This window comes from Saccopteryx leptura, chromosome 2 (assembly GCF_036850995.1).
Source record: "Saccopteryx leptura isolate mSacLep1 chromosome 2, mSacLep1_pri_phased_curated, whole genome shotgun sequence".
Taxonomy (NCBI): domain Eukaryota; kingdom Metazoa; phylum Chordata; class Mammalia; order Chiroptera; family Emballonuridae; genus Saccopteryx; species Saccopteryx leptura.
The window spans coordinates 163830578-163854237 of record NC_089504.1 but is presented as its reverse complement, the minus strand read 5'-3'; the positions used below and the strand labels follow the sequence as shown (position 1 = coordinate 163854237).

General features: G+C 40.7%; 1 protein-coding gene across 4 annotated transcripts in view; it reads right to left on the bottom strand.

The window, feature by feature from the left end:
• ZDHHC20 (zinc finger DHHC-type palmitoyltransferase 20) overlaps positions 1 to 23660 on the bottom strand; it is an 86291-nt gene that overhangs the window by 26835 nt on the left and 35796 nt on the right. For all 4 annotated transcript variants that reach the window (XM_066369202.1, XM_066369203.1, XM_066369204.1 and 1 more), the window contains 4 exons: positions 11223 to 11343; positions 7137 to 7206; positions 5788 to 5820; positions 4760 to 4880 (listed from right to left, as the gene is read on the bottom strand). In XM_066369202.1, coding sequence (XP_066225299.1) covers positions 4760 to 4880; positions 5788 to 5820; positions 7137 to 7206; positions 11223 to 11343 — 345 coding nt within the window. The remainder of the gene's footprint in view (positions 1 to 4759; positions 4881 to 5787; positions 5821 to 7136; positions 7207 to 11222; positions 11344 to 23660) is intronic.

Genomic DNA, 23660 nt, shown 5'->3' with positions numbered 1-23660 from the left:
GGAGGCAGCACTGAATGCATGACTAAGTGAAACAATAAATGCTTCTCTCTACTTCCTCTAAAACCTAGCAGTAAATAACTAAAAAAAAAAAGTGAGTATTCGCTTCTTGTTCCTGATCTTAGAGGAAAAGCTCTCAGCTTTTCTCAGTTGAAGTATATGATGTTAGATGTGTGCTTAACATATATGCTATTATAAGGTACCTTCCTTCTATACCTACTTTGTTGAGTTTTATCATATGCAGATGTTAAATTTTGTCAAATGCCTTTTCTGCATCTACTGAGATGAACATATAAACATAATTTTTACCTTTTTTTTTTTAAGTGAGACAGAGACAGAGAGAGGAACAGATTAGGTACAGACAGGTAAGAAGGGAGATGAGAAGCATCAATTCTTTGTTGCTGCACCTTAGTTGTTCATTGATTCCTTTCTCATATATGCCTTGACTGGGGGGCTCCAACAGAGCAAGTGACCCCTTGCTCAAGCCAGCAACCTTGGGCTTCAAGCCAGTGACCTCTGGGCTCAAGCCAGTGACCATGGGGTCATATCTATGATCCCACACTCAAGCCAGCAACCCTGTACTCAAGCCGGCGCCCTCGGAGTTTTGAACCTGGGCCCTCTGTATCCCAGTTCAATTCTCTATCCACTGTACCACCACCTGGTCAGGCTATCCTTCATTTTTTTAATGTGGTGTATCACATTGACCAATTTGCAGAAGGTAAAGCATCCAGAATCCCTGAAATAAATCCCACTTGGTCATGATGTAGGATTCCTTTAACTGTATTGCTGAATTCAGTTTGCTAATATCATGTTGATGCTTTCCTATCTATGTTCACCAGGGATTTTAGCATGTAATTTTTTTCTGTTGTAATAACCTTGCCTGGTTTCTAGTCAGAGTAATGCTGGTCTTATATAGTGAGTTTGAAACTGTTCCCTCTTCTTCCATTTACTGGTAAAGTTTGAGAAGGATTGGTATTACGGTAGTTCCGTCTTAAACATTTGGTAAAATTCATCAGTGAATCCATCGATTCTGGACTGCTGTCGGGAGGCGTTTGATGACTGATTCAACCTCCTAAAATAATTAGTCTATTTCATTATGATTCAGTCTTAGCAGGTTATATGTGTCTATTAATTTATCCACTTCTCCTAAGTTGTCTAATTTTTGGCATTTAATTATTCACAGTAGTTTCTTATAACCCTCTGTATTTCTGTGGAATCAGTGGTAATGTTTCCTCTTTCATTTTTACTTATTTGAATCCTATCTCTTTTTTTCTTGGTGGGTCTGGGAAAAGGTTTTCTATTTTGATTCTTTACAAAAACACAGCTCTCATCTAAACTGATTTTTTTCTACTGTCTTTTAAAGTCTGTTTCATTTATTTCTGCTCTGATTGTTATTTCTTTCCTTCTACTGACCTTGGGCTTTACTCTTCTTTTTCTAGTTCTTTGAGGTGTAAAGTTGGGTTAAGAGCTTTTAAATTTTTATTTTTTAACAAGACAGAGAGATGGAGATAGAAAAGGAGAGAGATGAGAAGCATCAACTTATAGTTGTTCATTGATTGCTTTTTTTTTTCTTACACAGAGACAGAGAGAGTCAGAGAGAGGGATAGACAGGGACAGACAGACAGGAATGGAGAGAGATGAGAAGCATCAATCATCAGTTTTTCATTTTGACACCTTAGTTGTTCATTGATTGCTTTCTCATATGTGCCTTGACCGTGAGCCTTCAGCAGACCGAGTAACCCCTTGCTCGAGCCAACGACTTCGGGTCCAAGCTGGTGAGCTTTGCTCAAACCAGATGAACCTGCACTCAAGCTGGCGACCTCAGGGTCTCGTACCTGGGTCCTCAACATCCCAGTCTGACACTCTATCCATTGCGCCACCGCCTGGTCAGGCTCACTGATTGCTTCTTATATGTGCCTGGACCAAGGGGCTCAAGCTGAGCCAGTGATGCCTTGCTCAAGCCAGTGACCTTTGGGCTCCAAGACAGAAACTTTGGGTTCAGCAACCTTTGGGCTCAAGCCAGATGAGCCCGCACTCAAACTAGGGATCTCAGCATCCCAGGTTGACTATCTACTACACCACCATCACTCAGGTTGTATTTCTTAATGTAGGCATTTACTGCTATGAGCTTCCTGTATGAACTGCTTTTGTGGTATTACATAAGATTTGGTGTGTTGTACTTCCAAGTTCATTTGACCCAAGATACTTTTTGATAGCTTCTTTGACCACTGGTTGTTCAGTACCATGTTGTGCCCATATATTTGTGAATTTTCCAGTTTTCTCCTTGTAACTGACTTTTAGTTTCCTACCACTGTAGTTAGAAAAGATGCTTTGCATAATTCAATCTTCTTAAATTTATTAAGACTTGTTTTGTAGACTAACATATGATCTATCCTAAGATAAGAATATTCTACGTGAACTTGAGTAGAATGTGTATTCTGTGGCTTTTTGATGGGATGTTCTGTACATGTCTGTTAAGTACATATGGACTAACGTGTTATTGGAAGTGGATGTTTCTTTATTGATTTTTTTTTGTTTGGATGATCTATCTGCTGATGGAAATGGGGTATTAAAGTCCCCTATTATTACTATATTGCTGCCTATATCTTCCTTTAAGTCCATTAATATTTGCTTTATATATTTAGGTGTTCTTCTCTCCGACATTTACTAGCTCCCTTTAAGTCTTTCCTCAAAACTTGAGAACTACTTGATTGCTCTCTTTAACGCTGCAACCTGCCCCTATCCGACCCACTCCCACACACTTGCCAAATCTCTTACCCTAGTTTTATTTTTTCCATAGCATTTATAACCTAATATAACTTGTATATTTATTGTTTATTATTGACTCCCTCTTCTCAAAAGTAAATTCCAAAGACATGACTTGTTGATTAGAATATTGCCTGGCACACTATAGGTGCTAAGAAAATACTTGTTGAATAAATGAAGAAAGTGTAGATTTAAGTTTACTAGTCTTTCCTTAACATGATTAATCTAAAAAAGTTAACATTTATTCTTTAATAAATCATTACATGTAAATAGTGCTGAAGTTTCTGATAAAGAAGTATAAAATTCTGTTATTTGGATACTTTTCCTTTAAATAGGGCCAGTAAGTATGGTTAAGCAGGTTGTAAACAGAATGAAGACACCTAGGTGAAGACACAACAAAGGCTAGAACTCATCAGGCTACGACCACACAGAAATAGGGCATTCCTTTCTAATATGCACAAAAGCAGCGCCAGCATTCCCTCATTGTAAACACTCAAACTTTAAATATCTAATGTTTTAAATAAAATTCTTCCAAAGTGTATTAGATATTTCCTGAGAAAGTAATTATGCTTTGACTCGAGGCTTTAATTCTGTTCTTCCCAACTAGGACTACAAAGAAGCAAGTGACAGTGGTAAGTATCTGGATGTTGGAATAAACAGATCTCAGTTAAAGTTCTGGCTTCTGATACTGTTAAATGCGTAAAATTGGGTAGTTCCTAGGAAACTCTTTCATCCTCATGTTCCAACTCTAAAAAACTGAGATCACAATAGCCCTTCTGCATTCATTCTATTTTGTCATCTCCTGTGTCCGTGATGCTCCAGTACCTGGGCTCTGCTGACGGGAGACACTTCCCTCCCAGGACCAGCCAATTCTTAAGATACAGCAAGGACCGTATCTCTCATGCATAAACTAACCAATTCAGAGCCCAAATTCCAACCCCTCACTCCTTTGTCTGACTCTTATAATACAGGAAGCAATATTCCCCTGCCCTAATCACTACAGAATTAAGTGCCAGACAACCAGGGACAGTCTATATGCCCAGAGACTACTGAACTATTCACACTACCTAATCCTAAATCACTTACCCTGCCTGGCCTTGCTTTTCCTGCAGAAACCACAATAAATGCCCTTCTGCTTCCTGAATGGCCCATGCTTCCCTGTGTGGCCCCTATGTGGATGAAATGCCTCCTCCCCTGGGAACTGTAAGTGACAAACCATCTTTCCAATGGTAATTACCCCCTAATCTGTAAGCTTCACCATACCCGAACAATAAAAAAACCCTACATTTTAAAACACCTTCATAGTGTTTTTAGGAAGAGTAAATACAAAAGTACTTTTAAACTATAATAACCCCCCTTCAAATTCAATGGTTTCAATGTGAAAACAAAAACAATAAAAATTCCATAAGAAAACACAGGTAAGTATTTGTATAAATTTATAACAAATAAACTAAAGACAGAAGTCATAATAAATCATACTTTTAGATTTAAAGCAACCATAAAATCAGAAGTCTTAAAATTCAAGTACTGCTTTAAAATATAAAACTTTGAGTTGATAAAAATAAAACGTTATAAGATATGAATTGAAAATGTGAAAAAAACATTTGCAAGTCACAACAGAAAAAGGGTTAATTTCTACAGAGACAGGAAATTAGTGACTAAGCCTGGGAATATTACTTTTATTATTATAAAACGGCACTAAGTCTCATCAACTCAAATGAAAGCAATTACTTCCCTAAAATTGGTATGTCTATTATGAGAGTGCGGCTGAAAACAGTCTGGATCACTAAAAGGAAGCTCACTATATCCTGTTTAATATTCATTTATGTACAAATAAACATGTGTACATGAAGGTAAATATCCGTTTACCCTCTGACCACTATAAATTTTAACTAGTAATACTAAAATATATTTATTTATAATAAAGAATAAGTTCTTTATGAATAGAACATCTTAAAAAGTCTTAAATATATGTTTTAAGATAAAAAAGGCTTACCGTCCAAAATTTTATAAAGTACTGTAAAACTGTTGTAGCCACAAAAAGGCAATATAATAGGGAATACAATAAAAACAGCAGGAAGAATTTGTAATTAGAAAATCCCACACAGTTATTCACCCTAGAAGAATAAAGAAGGTCACACTGTAAAAATAAGACAAATCTTAAATTCACAGAAACAAAACCTAGAATGTTTGCCAGGAGCTGGGAGAGGGGAATTGAGAAGTTGTTTAATGGGTATAGTGTTCAATTTTGCAAGATGAACTAGTTCTGAAGACACAATGTGAACATATTTAATACCACTGAACTTAATATAGAAATATTTTTTACTATATATAACAATAATAAAAAATAAGACATTTCAAAAACATAATCATTATTACTTGGAAATAGGTCATTTGGTAAGTGGGGAGCAATGTCTTAACTGTGCAAGTGTTTGATTGTGTTTTTAAAAGAGATGGAGGAGAGATGAGAAGCATCAACTTGTAGTTGTGGCATCTTAGTTGTTCACTGATTGCTTCTCATATGTTCCCTGACCAGGACAGGGGGCTTAAACCGAGCCAGTGAGCCCTTCCTTGTTCAAGCCAGAGACCTTGGGCTTCAAGCCAGAGACCTCTGGGCTGAAGCCAGCAACCCCACACTTAAGATGGCAAGCTCATGCTCAAACTAGTGACCTTTGCAATTCAAACCAGGGACCTCAGCATTCCGGGTCAATGCTCTATCCACTGTGCCACTGTTGGTCAGGTCTGGATGTGTATTTTTAATAAATTCTATAAGGAATTTGGAATTTTAATGTTAATACTTAACATAAATTTATAATGTTAATTCTTAACATATATCTTTTTTATCTTAATACATTTTTAAAAGAACACATTTACTATAAACATGTACATATATATGCTTACCCACACACACATAATTAGATCAATCTTCTTATATATGAGTAATTAAATTGACCTTGAAAATCACTCTAAATTCGCTCCTTTCTGCCTCTCCCCCATATGTGACTTCACCTATTTTATACATACCAAGGACAGTGATGATCCATCTTAAGAATACATCTAAAAAACAAATAAACATAAGCAATCCATGAAGAAAATTATCCTAATTCTAATTGCCAATCACTTTTTCCTTAAATTTTTCTCTTTACTAATACATTTTAGAAAAAACAATCCAGTATATATTAAATTTCTGATATTTCCACTAACATTTTCTTTTCTCTTTTTTAAAAGACTTATTTATTGATTTTAGAGAGAGATGAGAAAGAAAGAGACAGAGAAGGGGGAGAGGAGTGGGAAGTAGCCAACTTGTATAGTTGCTTCTCATGTGCCTTGACCAGGCAAGCCCAGAGTTTCAAACTGGCAACCTCAGTGTTCCAGATCAATGCTCTATCCTCTGCATCACCACAGGTCAGGCTCCACTAATACTTTCAAAGGTAAGAGGTAATAATTTTTTTGCCTTGGACCACACCAAGTGACATTTTAATATATAGATACAGTGCACAGAGCACTTGGTATATTAGCTAGTCCAGCTCACAAATCAGCTGCAAGAAATAAAGTGAAATACAATCTCTATTTTCAACATGTGCAAGTCATAAAAATAAAACTTTAGAAGCAACCATATCAAAATATTAACACTGATAGGGTCATAGATGGTTATTTTTTCCATGTATTTTATAAAATCCTATCCCATGGATAAGCACCACTGTTCTCTTATAATCAGAAAAAAAAACCCAAAATGTGCCTCCTTGTCAGTATAGGTAATCATATGTAATCATATTTATGAAGTCCGATCACACATCATCTCAAACAACATGATAAACAAGTAAACTAATACAGAGAAGGCTAAACAGCTTGTCTAACTCAAGTTCAAGGAATAACTGGGATTCCCAAACTAGGAATCCTTCTTTCTACACATTACCTTCTCACAGTGCATAAGAAATAAAATCTTTCAAGTTTTTCTGGGTATAATGTTACAGACGGAAAATGAAAAACATTTTTCTGTGTGGTCTGTTAGGTTTTAATATCAACATTAATAATAAAATACAAGAAAATTGTCGCTTTGGTCTTTTTAATCCAGGAAATAAGGTTATTCTTAAGGGGGTTATTACTTCCTTGCTCATCAATATTATATTAAGTATGAACATAGAAAGGATATTTAAAGAAACTCCATCAACCAATACAGGGACTGTTATCAAAGACTACTCCAAAGCCTACCCTAGTTTACAGAAAGTTTCTATCAGCACACTCATAGAGCAAACAATGGGAGAAGATGAACTGCTCCTGCTAAGCATAAATAAGATATTGCTTCCCCTTCTGTTTCTGTCACCAATTTCCAATGCTGGTATTAAAATGAACCAAATGAGGACAACACTTACGTGTCACATGCTGAGCAGTGATGGGCACGGTCAGGTTTAATCAATTGACATCTTTCACAGTATCTGATGGCTACATTTAAGAATTGAAAGGAAGTTATTGAAGGGTGTACAGGTTCAGTTAATTTGACTATAAAATTTGCTTTCGTTTCATGTATAAATAACTGGGGAAAATTGACAACTGATAATTCCGTCATCAGGTTTGATTCTAATCTCCCACTGACTAGCTGGTGACCTTGGGTCAGTAACTTATTTTTAAGAGCCTCAGTCTCCTCCTTCTGTAAATGCAAATAATACCAAATGTAATGAACTATTTTGCAGATTAGAACAAAACCTTCTAGAACATATCAGAGCCTCACTATAGCAGTTATCATAAAAACACTGCTATTTGTAATAAAATAAAAAGTCAGACTCCATGATGGGAAAAATTAGTGAGAGAGAGAGAGATTAGAAGATGAGTGAAGAGCCATGACAGAAAACAGCCAGGAGCAAATTCAATGCACAGACATCTCCCGGTGGCCAGTTAGTGAAACCTTGTGTCAGAGACAGGGACAGGGCCCAGTCGCCAGAGCTCAGGTAAGTCAATGGGATGAGAGGGACTTAGCTGAATGGCAGCAACTTGCAGTTTACAAGGTAAAAATCTGAGATGTCCTGAGAAAACTCTCTAAATCGCTTCTTGTTAAAGTAAACAGAAGTTGAAGAGAGGTGGACAGTGAATTAAAACTTTAAAACTGGGACCTGGCTAGCTGGTTTGCTCAGTGGATAGAGCATCGGCACGGCATGCGGACGTCCTGGGTTTGATCCCCGGACAGGACACACATGGGAAGCAACCACCTGCTTCTCTTCCCCTCCCTTTCACCCCTTTCTCTCCCTTCTAGCCTCCTGCAGTCAGTGGCTTGATTGGTCCAAGCATCAGCCCTGGGTGCTGAGGGCAGCTCGGCTGATTCGAGCATTGGCATCAGACAGAGGTTGCGGGGTGGATCCAGTTGGGGCACATGCGGGAGTCTGTCTGTCTGTCTCCCCTCCTCTCACTTAAAACAAAAGAAAACAAAACAAAAAAAACCTTTAAATTGGATTTAGAGAGGAAAAAATAAACATCCCAGGCAGACAGAAAGACAAAAAAGGTGGGGAGGGACACTGTTAGCAGAGCTGACACGAGGAAACACTGTAGGACGAAGCTGGCGGTAACGGCTGGTTGGACTGGGACTAGAGGGAAGGTGCAGAAACACAGTGCTGTTTCCTGAATAGATTCTCTGTCCCCAAGGCTTGAAAAAGCACAGAAGGAAATTCAATGAGAAGTCCCTCCCTTGGTGCTTGGCCCCCAACTCCCTCTGTCAAGGCAGCTCCATTACCTTCAAGGCTCATTGGTCTATGGAAGGTCAACCATAAAATTATAGTATTCTGTCATTTAGTTCTTTAAAGATAAATGGATATTGCTTCAATAGTAAGAAAATTAAAAGTCCCAGCACTTGAGATTCTCAGTAGCAGAAATGCAAAATGGTTCCCCAGAGCAGGACCTGCCAGCAGTCAGAAGATAAGGCACAAGTCCCAGACCCGGCCACTTGGGACGCTGGGCACCTCACTGAGTCTCATGTCTTCAACTCTAAAATGGAGGCAAGTACAGCACCTGTCTCAGCACTGTTCTGAGGGTTAAATAATCACCAAAAAAATCTCAGCCTGACTCTGGTGTAGTACTCAATAAAAGGCGTAGTACTCAATTGTTCATACTAGAGGACAGCCATTCTAACTTTATTTTTGAGAGAGAGAGAGAGAAATAAAGGGAAGGAGAGAGAGAGATAGGAAAGGAAAGAGTTATAGAGTCAGAGTGTGAGAGTAAGAGTGAGACAGAAAGAGAGAGGGAAAGAAGGAGAAGCATCAACTTGTTGCTCCACTTAGTTGTACACTGATTGCTTCTCATAAGTGCCTTGACTGGGGATTGAACCGGTGACCCTGGGCTCAAGCCAGCCACCTCAGGATCATGTTAGTGACCCCATGCTTGAGCCGGCAACCCCATGCTCCAGTCAGCAACCTAGGGTTAAAGCAGCAAGCTCGGTATTCCATGTCAACACTCTGTTGTGCCACCATGGGTCAGGTGAGGACCGCAATTATAAGTAATGAAGTGGCCCTGCCGGTTGGCTCAGCAGTAGAGCATCGGCCTGGCATGCAGGGGACCCGGATTCGATTCCCGGCCAGGGCACATAGGAGAGGCGCCCATTTGCTTTTCCACCCCCCCACCTCCTTCCTCTCTGTCTCTCTCTTCCCCTCCTGCAGCCGAGGCTCCATTGGAGCAAAGATGGCCCGGGCGCTGGGGATGGCTCCTTGGCCTCTGCCCCAGGCGCTACAGTGGCTCTGGTCGTGACAGAGCGACGCCCCGGAGGGGCAGAGCATCGCCCCTGGTGGGCGTGCCGGGTGGATCCCGGTTGGGCGCATGCGGGAGTCTGTCTGACTGTCTCTCCCCGTTTCCAGCTTCAGAAGAATACAAAAAAAAAAAAAAAAAAGTAATGAAGTTAGCAAAGCTTTAAGGGTAAGTTTTTTACATTGTGTCTCTTAACTCTTTGGGGCACATGTAGTGCTCTGAAAATTAGATGATCTTGCTATGAATAGGCTGCTTGAAAACCCAAAATTTTGCATATAATCTCATGGATTCGTAAATTCTCTAAAATCTTGGCCTTTGGGTAAAAAAAATCTAATCTGCAGAACAATAACTACTAACAATTATTGTAAACCAGATCTTTCAAAATTAAATATAAAAAAGGATTACTTTAAATTAGCTAGCACCTACTAAAAATGTATTATGTACAAATAATAAGTGTGTATTTCATTTACATATTTCATTTAATACTTCCATTATCCCAGAGATGTATATATTATTCTCCTCATTTTAAAATGAGGAAACTAGGCCCTGGCTAAAGCGACATCCCGAAACAACACAGTTGCGGGTTTGATCCCTGGTCATGGCACACATGGGAAGCAACTAGGGCTTAGAAAGTTTAAGTGACTCGCATCGCACTAGTAATGGGAAAAGCTGGCGTTAGATCTGAAATCCACGTTTTCATTCCATATGGTACTATACCAGTTATATAAAAAGGACAGTATTAAATGCATAAAAAAATTTAAAACTTGGTCAAATATCCCCTCCAATAGTCTTGTGCAAACCTTACACTTTCTTAACTCACGATCTGCAAATAACTACACAAAGGGAAAGTCCTTTTGTTTCTGCTTGGTGGGTTCTGAAGCCAGAGTACTTTGATTTAAATCTGTGTGACCTGAAAAAGTTATTCAAGCCCTCTGCATCTCAGTTTCTTAATCTGCAAAGTAGAGACAATAGTATCACCCTCACAGAATTGTTGTGAAGTTTAGATGAGTTCATAAACACAAAGCATTTAGAACAGAATGATTGTTAGGTATTACTTTTATCTGGTATTTGAATGAATTAATGAGTTATATAATACATACTTTAAAGCAATTCCTTATATTTAAATGACCGGTCTGGCCACTCACAGTGTCATCCCTACGTAAGGCTCTGTCCCTGAGAAAAGGCAACTGCTGCAGCAGTCACATCTCTCTCAGTGGAGGCTGTGGGGTAGCGGAAATACCAACAGCTTTGGGACCACACAGACCTGAGTTCAGATTCAGGCTCTCTGCAAAGTATATTTATAACCCTGAACAAGTTTTTATTTCCTGTGTTTTATTTTTCTTCCATTCCAAGTTAACACATTCTTGATTTTAAAAAAGTGACTCAGTGATGATACACAATATTCAAATTCAAACCAAAATTTCCTTCCAATTAATACCTTACTAAGAATATTAACTGAAACTTTTAGCCATAAAGGTATACTTGGAAAAAAAGAATATTGAATATTAAGAGAAATGCAACTCTTATTAGAGTGAACCTTTTAAAAAAACCTGTATCAATACATGTTCATAACCACATCTGAAATACCACAGCACAACACAGGAAAATCTTGTCTCTAGACCATGTTATTTGTGGAATCACAATCTCCATTTAATAGTCAAATCATGCAAATATATCTTGGCAGGAATGACCATATTTTTAAAATTCTTTGAATAGAAAAGATGTTTTCTTACTCCCTGAGCCTGAGGTGGTATAGATGGGTAAGTCCCTTGCTGTTCTTCTCAAAATTTCTTGTTGTTGTTCTTGGCTGGTTTCTTTTTCATAACGCTCCCTTTCAGATTTGGACAAGTAGAACTATAAAAGAAGAAATAATTATTAATTATTTTAAATCTCATAATTATTAACTATCATACTCCGAAAAACATGTTTTATCCAGAACAGAAAAATAAAAATTTTCCTCTATGAAGGCAAAGTTTGTCTTTAAACTTCTTTAAGAAGCTAAATCAAGTACATTTTAACAAAACTAAAAACCTTTTGGCAGATTAAAAATATTTGTGCATGGGGTTGATGGCTTGAGTGTAGGATCATGTCTATGATGGTCCCTGACTTTGCCCAAAGATCACTGGCGTGAAGTCCAAGGTGATCGGCATGAACCCAAGGTTGCTGTCTTGAGCAAGGGGTCATTGACTTGGCTAGAGCCCCGCCCAACCCCCATTAAGGCATTTATGAGAAGCAATCAATGGACAAGCAAAGTGATGCTACTATGAGTTGATGCTTCTCATCTCTCTCCCTTCCTGTCTCTCTCACTAAAAAAAATTTAAAAAATAAATAAATAAATAAAAATTGCTCTGCTTAATGCTGGTAAAGAACATGAATTAAATCATTTTGATTTTTGTTTTGTTTTTTTTTTAAGAGAAAATTAAATTTCCCCATCAAAAAGGGAATAATACAGGTACTAAAATTTTTTTTTGGTGCTAAAATTAGTGTCAAGAGATTTTTTTATTTGGGGGGCCTGGCCAGTGACCTAAGTCAATTAGAGCATTGTCCTGAAATATCATGGTTGCAGGTTTGAACCCAAGTCAGGCCACATACAGGAAGCAATCAATAAATTCATCAACTAAAAGGAACAACAAATGAATACTTCCCCCCACTCTTTCTCCTCCTGTCTTCCTCTCTCTAAAAACAGTAAGTTTTTTTTAAGAAAAAGAGATTTTAAAATAATTCCTATTTAGGCCTGACCTGTGGTGGCGCAGTGGATAAAGTGTCGACCTGGAACACTGAGGTTGCCGGTTTGAAACCCTGAGTGGGTTGGCCCTGGCCGGTTAGCTCAGCGGTAGAGTGTCGGCCTGGCGTGCGGGGGACACGGGTTCGATTCCCGGCCAGGGCACATAGGAGAAGCGCCCATTTGCTTCTCCACCCCTCCCCCCTCCTTCCTCTCTGTCTCTCTCTTCCCCTCCTGCAGCCAAGGCTCCACTGGAGCAAAGATGGCCCAGGCGCTGGGGATGGCTCCTTGGCCTCTGCCCCAGGCGCTAGAGTGGCTCTGGTCGCGGCAGAGCATCGCCCCTGGTAGGCGTGCCGGGTGGATCCCGGTCGGGCGCATGCGGGAGTCTGTCAGACTGTCTCTCCCTGTTTCTAGCTTCAGAAAAAAAAAAAAAAGAAACCCTGGGTTTGCCTGGTCAAGGCCCATATGGAAGATGATGCTTTCTGCTCCTCCCCCCGCATCTCTCTCTCTCTGTCTCTCCTTTCTCTAAAATTGAATGAATAAATAAAAGGAATAAAAAGAAACCTAGCTTTAAAAAAAATCCTATTTATTGATATTAGCAAGAGAGAAAAGGAGAAAGAGAGAGGGAGAGAGATAGGAACATTGATCTGCTCCTGTATGTGCCCTGACCAGGGATTGAACCTACAACCTCTGTACTTTGGGACAATGCCCTAACCAACCAAGCTATCTGGCCTGGATCACAGAAAAATAGATTTTTAATTTTCAGAGGAATGCCTGAAAATTTCCTTGCTTTGAATAAAATGCTAAGTCACGAATCTTGGGGTCCTATTTTGTGGTCAAATGAGTCAACAAGTCATTATTTTATTACTTTGTTTTAGTGTTTAAAAAACTAACCAACAGGAGTACTTTCTCCAGGATTATTAAGGATTGTCAAAGGCAAGCACAGTCTCCTTTTCTCAAGTGGAGATGCTTTCATGGAGTTGTTTCTAGTTTGTACTTCTTAAGTTTTTATTTCCACGGTGCAACCTGCCTGTTAGTTCATCTCGCAAACAGCACTTTCCCTACAGAGGACTTCAGTTTCTCTTCTTCTGCTGTCATCTCAGCCTTCAAGAAACTCAAGTTTTATGCTTCTATTCCAGGGGTCCAGGAGCTTACGTTTCTAAGTCTTTATTTCACAAGTTTTTAAAACTAAAAATGGCTTGAGATCTGCTCTTGAGCATGTTTTATATTTTAACAACACTGTTCCTCAATTTTTACTTAGTTACACGGGTTTGCTTGAAAAGGCCTAAGGAATCATGACTGGAATTTTATCTGTATATATTTATATATTTTGGTCTGCCTGTTAACTCAAGTACCAAAACTCCCCACACTCTTGATGCCTCATCATCAATAACAGTATTGGCTTATCCAGGTAGCCTAGTCTATTATAAACAAGGTCAATATTTGGCATAGAGGAGCCAGATGTGGTTGAGGAAACTGACCCCAAGAGGCTCAGGGAACTGAGACTGCACTATTACCGGCACAGATGATAGTAAATCCATGTCTTTTGTACTCTAGCACGTCTGTCTCTGTACTGCTGATGTAAAATGCACGTTGTTCCTTTTTATGGATCTTTACTCTAACCAAAATACCACGGTATAAGAAGTGTTGAGAGTCTATTTAGATTACCTGGCCTGGCTCCCACAATTCAATCTGGATGATACAAGAAATCTCAAATTACTTATACAAAACAAAGTGACATGGACTTATAAATAAACAGGACAGAAAGAAGTCAGGAAAGATCCCCATGATTTTACAGTTGAGACTTAAGGTTACTTATCTAAGCTCAGGCAGGGATGAATCTTCAGACCACAATTCCAAGATCCTGCCCCCTCTTGAATTTTCCAGGTATAGAAATACTCACTTACTTTGTGAGACAGCCCATTCTCTTAAGAAAGAAAGAATTGTAACCTGTTAAAACATTCTTCCCTGAAAGTCCATGTCTCTGAAACATCTAACTAGAGAATAATAATCTTACGGTATGACTAAGACAGAAGAGGGACCTAAGCCTAGGACCTCAAGAACACCAAAAGGAGAGAAGGAAATCCAGACCACAAAAAATGTAACCACCCCTCTAATTCCAACTCAAAAACACAAGGGTAGCTTGATTTTATCTCTTCCAACTGCGGATGCTTAAACTACCGACCTGAATGCACAAGTGATCAAGGTTTGACAGCTATACCACTTTCTTGGGATGGCAGTAATGAAGAGTCGGACAGACCTGACCTGTGGTGGCGCAGTGGATAAAGCGTCGACCTGGAAATGCTGAGGTCACCGGTTCGAAACCCTGGGCTTGCCTGGTCAAGGCACATATGGGAGTTGATGCTTCCAGCTCCTCCCCCCTGTCTCTCTCTCCTCTCTGTCTCTCTCTGTCTTTCTGTCTCTCCTCTCTAAAATGAATAAATAAAAAAAATAAATAAAAGAGTCGGACACCTTGGCCCTCACAGCCCAGGTGCGAAGATAGCTGTTAAGCAACCTGACAGAAGGAGGAAGTAGATAAACCCTGAAATGGAAAATTCCAAAGCCCACCTTTTTCAAAAACGCCTGTCTTTTCATACAAGCCCACTGTGTCCCCAGCTTATAGAAGCAGCCAAGCAGAGCCAGGTAAGAAGACCTTCCTCTCCTCAGTGCTGGCTCCCTGTATTCAAGCATAAGCTTAATAAAATCTGTCTGGGGGACTTCTGGTCAAGGTGGTAGAGTAGGTAAACACTGTATTCACCTCCTCCTACAATCACATCAAAATTACAAATATGCAGAAAAACCATCATTCAGAACTGCCTGAAATCTAGCTGAACAGAAGTCCTACAACTAAGGATATGATAAAGAAGCCATTACAGGACTGGTAAAAAAGGTAAAGACGGGAAACAGATTGGTACCAAACCTGCATGTGGCATTTAAAAATCAAAAAGGGGCCCTGGCCAGTTGGCTCAGTGAATAGAGCGCTGGCCTGATATGTGGACCTCCCAGGTTCGATTCCCAGCGAGGGCACACATAAGAAGCAACCACTTGCTTCTCTTCTCTTCCCCACCCTCTCCCCCTTCTCTCTTTCTTTTCCTCTTGCAGCCAGTGACTCAACTGGTTCGAGCATTGGCCCCAAGAACTGAGGATAGCTCGGTTGATTCGAGCATCAGCCCCAAATGGGGCTTGCTAAGTAAATCCTGGTCAGAGAATATGTGGTAGTCTGTCTATCTCCCTTTCCCTCACTTAAAAATCAGAAAGGATATATTGCTATAGAGGTCCCTCCTGAGGAATGAGGGGTCCAAGCTGCACAGTATGCCCCCCAGAATAGTGGCCCAGAACCAAGACCAATCCCTAGAACCTACTTGAAAAAATAGTGACAAAAAACTTCCCCAACTTGGTGAAGGTAATAGACATACAAGTCCAGGAAGTGCAGAGATGAACCCAAAGAGGTTCACACCAAGACAAGTAATTAAAATTCAAAAGGGAAGAGCCTGACCACGTGGTGGTACAGTAGATAGAGTGTCAACCCGGGACGCTGAGGACCCAGGTTCAAAACCCTGAAGTCGTCGACTTGAGCGCGGGGTCACTGGCTTGAGTATGGGATCACAGACATGACCCCATGGTCACTGGCTTGAGCAAGAGGTCACTAGCTTGGCTGGAGCCTCCTGGTCAAGGCACGTAGGAAAAGCAATCAATGAACTAAGGTGCCACAACTACAAGTTGATGCTTCTCATCTCTCTCCCTTACTGTCTATCTCTGTCTCTTTCTTTAAAAAAATAAATGCAAAAGGATAAAGACAAAGGATCTTAAAAGCAGCAAGAGAAAACCAGTTACCTACAAGGGAGTGCCTCAACAAAAACATTACAGGCCAGCAGGGACTGGCAAGAAATATTCAAAGAGGTAAAAAGCAAAGACCTACAGCCAAGGTTGCCTGATGCAGCAAAGCTGTCATTTAGAATGGAAGGACCCATAAAGAGCTTCCCAGAGAAGAAAAAGCTAAAGGAGTTCATCACCACCAAACCAGCACTATGAGAAATGTTAAAGGGTCTTCTTTAAGAAGAAGAAATATGAATAATAAAATGCCAACAAATAAATATCCACCAAAATTACTTTAAATGAAAATGGATTAAATACTCCAATCAAAAGACATACTGTGGCTGAATGGAAAATAAAACCAAACCCTTTCACACGCTGTCTACAAGAGATTCACTTCAGATCAAAAGACACACAGACTGAAAGTAAAGGGATGGAAATTCTATTTCATGAAAATGGAAATGGAAGGAAGAAAAAGTGGAGCTGTACTTATACCAGACTAAACAGACTGTAAAACAAAGGTTATCTCCTAGATGGTTAGCTTAGTCAATTAGTGTCGTCCTGAAACAGCAAGGTTGTGAGTTCAATCCCCAGTCAGGGCACATATGAGAAGCAACTAATGAATACACAACTAAGTGGACCAAAAAAATGAAGGTATCTCTCTCTCTCTCTCCATAAAATCAATCAACTAAAAAAGAAAAAGGTTATAATCAAGACAAGCAAGGGCCCAACAATGAGAAAGCAACCTAAGTGCCCATCTACAGATAAATGGATAAAGAAGATGTGGTACACATATATGATGGAATATAACCGGCCATAAAAAAGAATGAGATCTTGGCCTGACCAGGAGATAGTGCAGTGCACAGAGCCTCAGGTTCAAAACCCCAAGGTCCTTGGCTTGACAGCATCTCATCCGGTTTGAGCATGGGATCATAGACATGACCTCCTGGTCGCTGGCTTGAGCCCAAGGTCGCTGGCTTGAGCAAGGGGTCATTGGCTCGACGGGAGCCCCCGATAAAAGCACATGAGAAAGCAGTCAATAAACAACTAAGGTGCCTCAACAAAGAACTTATGCTCATCTCTTTCCCTTCCTGTCTGTCTGCCCCTATCTGTTCCTCTCTCTGTCTCTCTCACTGAAAAAAAAAAAGAGAGAGATTTTGCCATTTGCAACAACATGGATGAACCTAGAGGGTGTTATGCTGAGTGAACTAAGTCAGAGAAAGACAAATGCCATATGAGTTCATTCATATGTGGAATCTGAAAAATAACTAAATAAAAAAGCAGAACAGAAATGCTCTCACAGATATAGAAAACATTTTGATAGTTGCCAGATGGGAGGAGGTTGGGGGACTGGGTAAAGAAGATGAAGGGCTTAAGAACAAATTGGCTGTTACAGAATAGTCATGGGGATGTAAAGTACAGCATAGGGAATATAGTAACAATATTGTAATTATTATGTATGGTGCCAGGTGAGTGTGAGATTTACTGGGATGATCACTTAGTAAATTATATAATGCCTAATCACAGTGTATACACCTGAATCTAACACAATAATATATGTCAACTATAATCTACAAATAAAAAAGTTATTTTTAAAAGTCTGTCTGGAGCCTGACCGGGCGGTAGCACAGTGGATAGAGCGTCGGACTGGGATGTGGAAGACCCAGGTTCGAGACCCCGAGATCGCCAGCTTCAGTGAGGGCTCATCTGGTTTGAGCAAAAGCTCACCAGCTTGAGCCCAAGGTCGCTGGCTCCAACAAGGGGCTACTCAGTCTGCTGAAGGCCCGCGGTCAAGGCACATATGAGAAAGCAATCAATGAACAACTAAAGGTGTTGCAACGCGTAATGAAAAACTAATGATTGATGCTTCTCATCTTTCTCCATTCCTGTCTGTCTGTCCCTGTCTATCCCTCTCTCTGATTCATTGTCTCTGTAAAAAAAAAAAAAAAAAAAAGACATAGTAGGAACATCAGCCATGTAAACAAAGAACTGCAAATTACAAATTAGCATAACAAATATGTACAACATCCACTTTAGAAGGTATGATAAAAGCTCCTTTAGGGGTGGGGGCTGTTAATACTTCCCAGGAAGAAGTGTTATGTAAGCTGGGTTCTGAAAGATAAACAGGAACCTTCAGGAAGACAGAGAGGGAAAGAAAACGCTGGCACAAAGATGTGAGAACAGTGTGTTCAGGGTAGTACACGACTTGAGCAGAGTTCCAAGAAAAAGCAACAGAGATGAAGTTAAGATTTTAGTTCATGTATCATCTTCTGCACCGGGCAACTGAGCAGGACCTTGATTTTGTAGCTGTCTGACAACTTCTGAGGGTTGCCAGAGAAATGATGGGTGTAAGGTCGGTGGATGGGGGCATGGTGACGTAGGGACTCAGACCCGCCCACTTTGGCTAGGACCGCCCACAATCAAGCCCGCCAAAGGAAGATTCCCAGGAACCATTTAGAAAGAAGCGATCAGCCAGTGAAATTTCACCACGTCATAGTAGCTCCACTTCCCTAGAGGGACCCTTTAAATATCTGCCACGCGGTTTAATCTTTGCAACTTCCCTAGCCTCCATTTTCTCCATCTTTCTTTCCTTGGGGCCAGGGAACCTTGCCGGGCGGGATGTGCGCTCTGTACTCAATAAAGCCGTTTATTATTTCACACTTTGCGGCTCCGAGCCCTGTTCCTTCCTTCTCGGCGGGGAAAAATACCTTACAATGGGAACATATTTTCTTGCTAGAAAGATGACCCTCAGTGATGGAAGATGCCTACCAGCTCTTTATACGCTGCCTCCTCACCATTCATTCAAGTATTCAGCAATCCGTCCATTACACACCAGGTCTGATTCTAGGTAATGAGGACACAGCAATAAACAATGAAGATTCTTCCTTCACAAAGCTTATGCTTTAGTGAAAGACATACCCATAAAAGGTCTCTGCTTAAATGCCACTTCTTCAGAGAAGATTCTTTGACCATACTATCAAATATAGCTTTTTTCTAGTAGCATTTACTGTTATACTCTACCATGTCATGTTCTTTATCTAAATGTATCACAATTTATAATTCTTTTTTTTTTTTCTTTTTTTTTTTTCTTAAAATATGTGTTTTGTTTTGTTTTTAATTTATTCATTTTTAGAGAGGAGAGTGAAAGGTAGGGGGAGGAGCAGGAAGCATCAACTCCTATATGTGCCTTGACCAGGCAAGCCCAGGGTTTCGAACCAGTGACCTCAGTGTTCCAGGTCAACACTTTATCCACTGCACCACCATAGGTCAGGCAAATTTATAATTCTTTACTTATCATTTGTCTATCCTTTTTTTTTTTTTTTTTTTTCATTTTTCTGAAGCTGGAAACAGGGAGAGACAGTCAGACAGACTCCCGCATGTGCCCGACCGGGATCCACCCGGCACGCCCACCAGGGGCGATGCTCTGCCCACCAGGGGGCGTCGCTCTGCCTCGACCAGAGCCACTCTAGCACCTGAAGCAGAGGCCACAGAGCCATCCCCAGCGCCCGGGCCATCCTTGCTCCAATGGAGCCTCGGCTGCGGGAGGGGAAGAGAGAGACAGAGAGGAAAGCGCGGCGGAGGGGTGGAGAAGCAAATGGGTGCTTCTCCTGTGTGCCCTGGCCGGGAATCGAACCCGGGTCCTCCGCACGCTAGGCCGATGCTCTACCGCTGAGCCAACCGGCCAGGGCTGTCTATCCTTTTAAATGCAAAGACCCAGTGCTTGCCTCAGCAGCATTTTTACTAAATGTAAAGACCTTATCTTTTTTTTTTTACATTCATCGCCTACCAGCATGACAAACAGTAAATATTTAGTACATACTTGCTGACTGAAAGAATTAAAAAATACCCAATATAGCCTGACCAGGCGGTGGCGCAGTGGATAGAGCATCGGACTGGGATGAGGAGAATCCAGGTTCAAGACCCCGAGCTCATCTGGTTTGAACAAAGCTCACCAGCTTGGACCCAAGGTCACTGGCTTGAAGCAAGGGGTTACTCGGTCTGCTGTAGCCCCCTCCCCCCCCCCACCCCCACCCCCCGTCAAGGCACATATGAGAAAGCAATCAATAAACAACTAAGGTGTTGCAATGAAAAACTAATGATTGATGCTTCTCATCTCTCTCTGTTCCTGTCTGTCCCTATCTATCCCTCTCTCTGACTCTCTCTATCCCTGTAAAAAAAAAAATACCCAATATAAATTAACTTTCTGCTTTTCAGACCCAGTTTGATCCCCTAGATTTTGAGCCCTAATTGTTGCTCTAACCTCTGAGCTCAGTCCTTTGAACAGTCACATGAGTACCCATCTCTCAGCTCTGTAATTGCTGCCTTACAAAGGGTGCCAGTCAGCACACTACACTCTTTATTTGTAAAGAGTCCCTTACATTCCTGTGTCTTTGGTTGTCAAGGCAGCTTAGCTTAGCTGGCTATTAATGGTTTAATAATTCATTCAGTAATTACTGAACAACCACTATGCACTAAAAAGTGGGGAGAAGAGTATCATGGAGAACACAGTGAAAATGATCCTTGCCCTCAAAGAGCTGAAAGTTTAATAGCATGATACATACAAGTAGAATAGGAAATGACGATACTAGGTAACAGCTAGGAGAAGGAAGGCAGGATGTGTGGTGCAGGGCCACCAGGTGCAGAACTGGGCAGGCAGCTAAACTTGTACACACAGGGAAACAGTGGATAAATGGGCTCACGCCCTGGACGGAGGGATAAATAGGTGCAATATGCCAAAGGCAACCACCACAAAAGAAGACAATGACATTTAGGTGGCACTTTACATATAGTATTAATTATACAGGGGCAGGCAAACAGGTTTACAGTTGTGAGCACATAAAACAGTTTATTCTTGTATCATTTATTAATTATTGTATTTTCCATACAAACATCTGTAAACCTACTTTTGCCCCATCCTGTACATACAATATGAATGTATTAATCACATATATTAATTGATTCATCCCTTACAACAACCACATAGGTGTGCATGGAGTCACCCTCACTTCACAGAGAGGTCGCAGCAGCAGACAGCTTAGTCTCCGCCATCACACAGCTGCTCAGGGGCAGAGGTCAGAGTTGAACCTGTGCATTCTAGAGCTGACTTCTTAACCTCTATACTATATTGCCTCTCAGAACTGCCAATTGCTTTTCTTATTCTATTTTTTATCTCCTGTAATAAGAACTAAACTCTCAAGCATGCCATGTTTTTAATAGCCACCATGACTAAACTGATTAAGTAAAGTCAGAGCCTTTTCAACTTAGAGAATAACATATGGATGGCATAACTTTAAGGGCTATTACCAAATGTCTAAAGAATATATATGAAGAGACACTAAGTTTTATTAATGGTTTATAATACGTACCTCTTAAAACAAAAGCACACGAGAAAAATGGGCAAAAATTGCCATTATCTACTACTGCAGAATGTATGTACAACTTATGATCCAGCAGTTACACTCCTAAGCTTATCCCCAAAACAACTATGTATGCATGCGTGTATGTAAATGCATTGGCTATGCACTATAATGCTCACAGAGCCCTGTGTGTAGTAACCTTACACTGGAAGCTACCCAAATGTCTGTGCCCATCAACAGCAGTCCAGGTATGTAAACTGTGTTATAGACCACAACTAAATACTAAACAAGGAGAATGAACGATCTCTAACTGTATACAACAACACGGACAAATCTCACAAATAGGATGTTAATGAAAGAAGCCACACACACAAGTCTATGTCTGATATGACTCCATTTACATGAAGTACAATACAAAACAAACAAAATCAATCCGCGTTACTGGAGAGGCTTCCCATAAAGTAAATGGGGGACTGGAGAGTGAGGCCACAGGAAGCGGGTGACATTCTGCTTCTTCCCTGGGTGGTGGTTACTCAAGTGTCTTCATTTTGTGAAACTTCATTGAGTGTACACTTACACTATGTATATGTTTTTGCATATATGTTTTTCTCTAAAAAGTTAAGTGAATCCCCCTTTAATCTATATACAGACAGAAAATATTTACTTATGGTGTTTCCACTATAAAGACTGCGGTCTTAGGGACAAATGCTGATTAACTATCTCAGCACTTCTTCCTTCTTCAAAGACTTGTCTGTCAACATGGAGCTCCGTGGTTGTTGTTGTTTTTTTCATTTATTTATTTATTTATTTATTCATTTTAGAAAGGAGAGAGAGAGGGGGAGAGACAGAAAGGAGAGAAAGGGGGAGGGGCAGGAAGCATCAACTCCCATATGTGCCTTGACCAGGCAAGCCCAGGGTTTCGAACCGGCGACCTCAGCATTTCCAGGTCGACGCTTTATCCACTGCGCCAGCACAGGTCAGGCGAGCTCCATGTTTTATAGGATGTACTCGAGCTCACTCCATGCTCCCTGGAGCTTTTAGCACAAGGGAATGCCCTTGTTGATCAAGCTACCCAAAAGAAAATTATTTGGAGCAACCATGAAAGATCAAGCAATTCAGTCTCATACTACTCATCACCAGAACGCTGCAGCCCTGTGTAAACAGTTTCAACTTTCTCGGGAAGCAGCACGGCAGATTGGGAAATCCTGTCCAAGGGGTCCTATACTACAATCTGTCCCTTAATTTGGAGTTAACCCTCAAGGACCCCTACCAGGACAACTTTGGCAAATGGATGTTACTCATACACCTTCGTTTGGCAAACAGTCCTATGTCCACGTTACAGTGGATACATATTCTGGATTTATAGTAACCTCTGTCAGAACAGGAGAGGCTGCTAAGCATGTTATAGCTCATTGTCTATATGCACTGTTCTTTATTGGATTTCCTAAACTGGTTAAACTGACAATGCTCCTGCATATGGAGCAAAAGCATGCACTGTATTTTGTCAAACCTTTCGAATTTATGTGTATTTCTTACAATCTTTAAAGTCAAGGTATTATTAAAGTGTACCCAACAAATATTTTAAGGTCAATTTAAAAAAATTTAAAAGGGGGGAGTCATATCCTGGAACTCCTATGGGTCTAGCATATCATGCTTTTTACTTAAAAATTTTAAAATTTTTTTTGAATGCTGATGAACAGGAGACGCCAAATCTTTTTCTCCTGCAAACTACTACCTTCTTTATTTGATCCAGCTAATAACACTGTTTTGTCTTTTTCCAAATAGCCCCAGATATATGGAAAAGATATATATAGGTGGATGAGGATCCTCAAACCCCTCAGCGAGATCTTCTGAGCATGGCTTTTAAGATACCTAGAGGCAGAAAAAGCCCAATAGAGATCAGGGGAACTACCAGCTTTTAGGATATGCCCCTAAAGGCTCCAATACCCCAAAGGGGTCTCATAGGATGCCATCTGGGTCCTGCTTCAATAGTGGAAAGGAAGGTCATTGAGCTAAAGCCTGCCAGGCTTACATGCCTCTGCTGTGAGGAAACAGGGACACTGGAAGGTAGGCTTCCCCCTCACTCCTCTAAGGGAGGGTTCAGTCTCTTCCAGCCCTGCTCCAGCTACCTGTGACCTAACCTTGCCCAGAAAGCTGGGGTTTGCCACTGAAGGCTGAAAGTGCCCAGGGCCGTCGGCCCCATCTACGACACTATGGACGAGCCTAGGGTATTTCTTCCAAGAAGCAGGTAAACTGATCTCATTTGCACAAGGGCCACT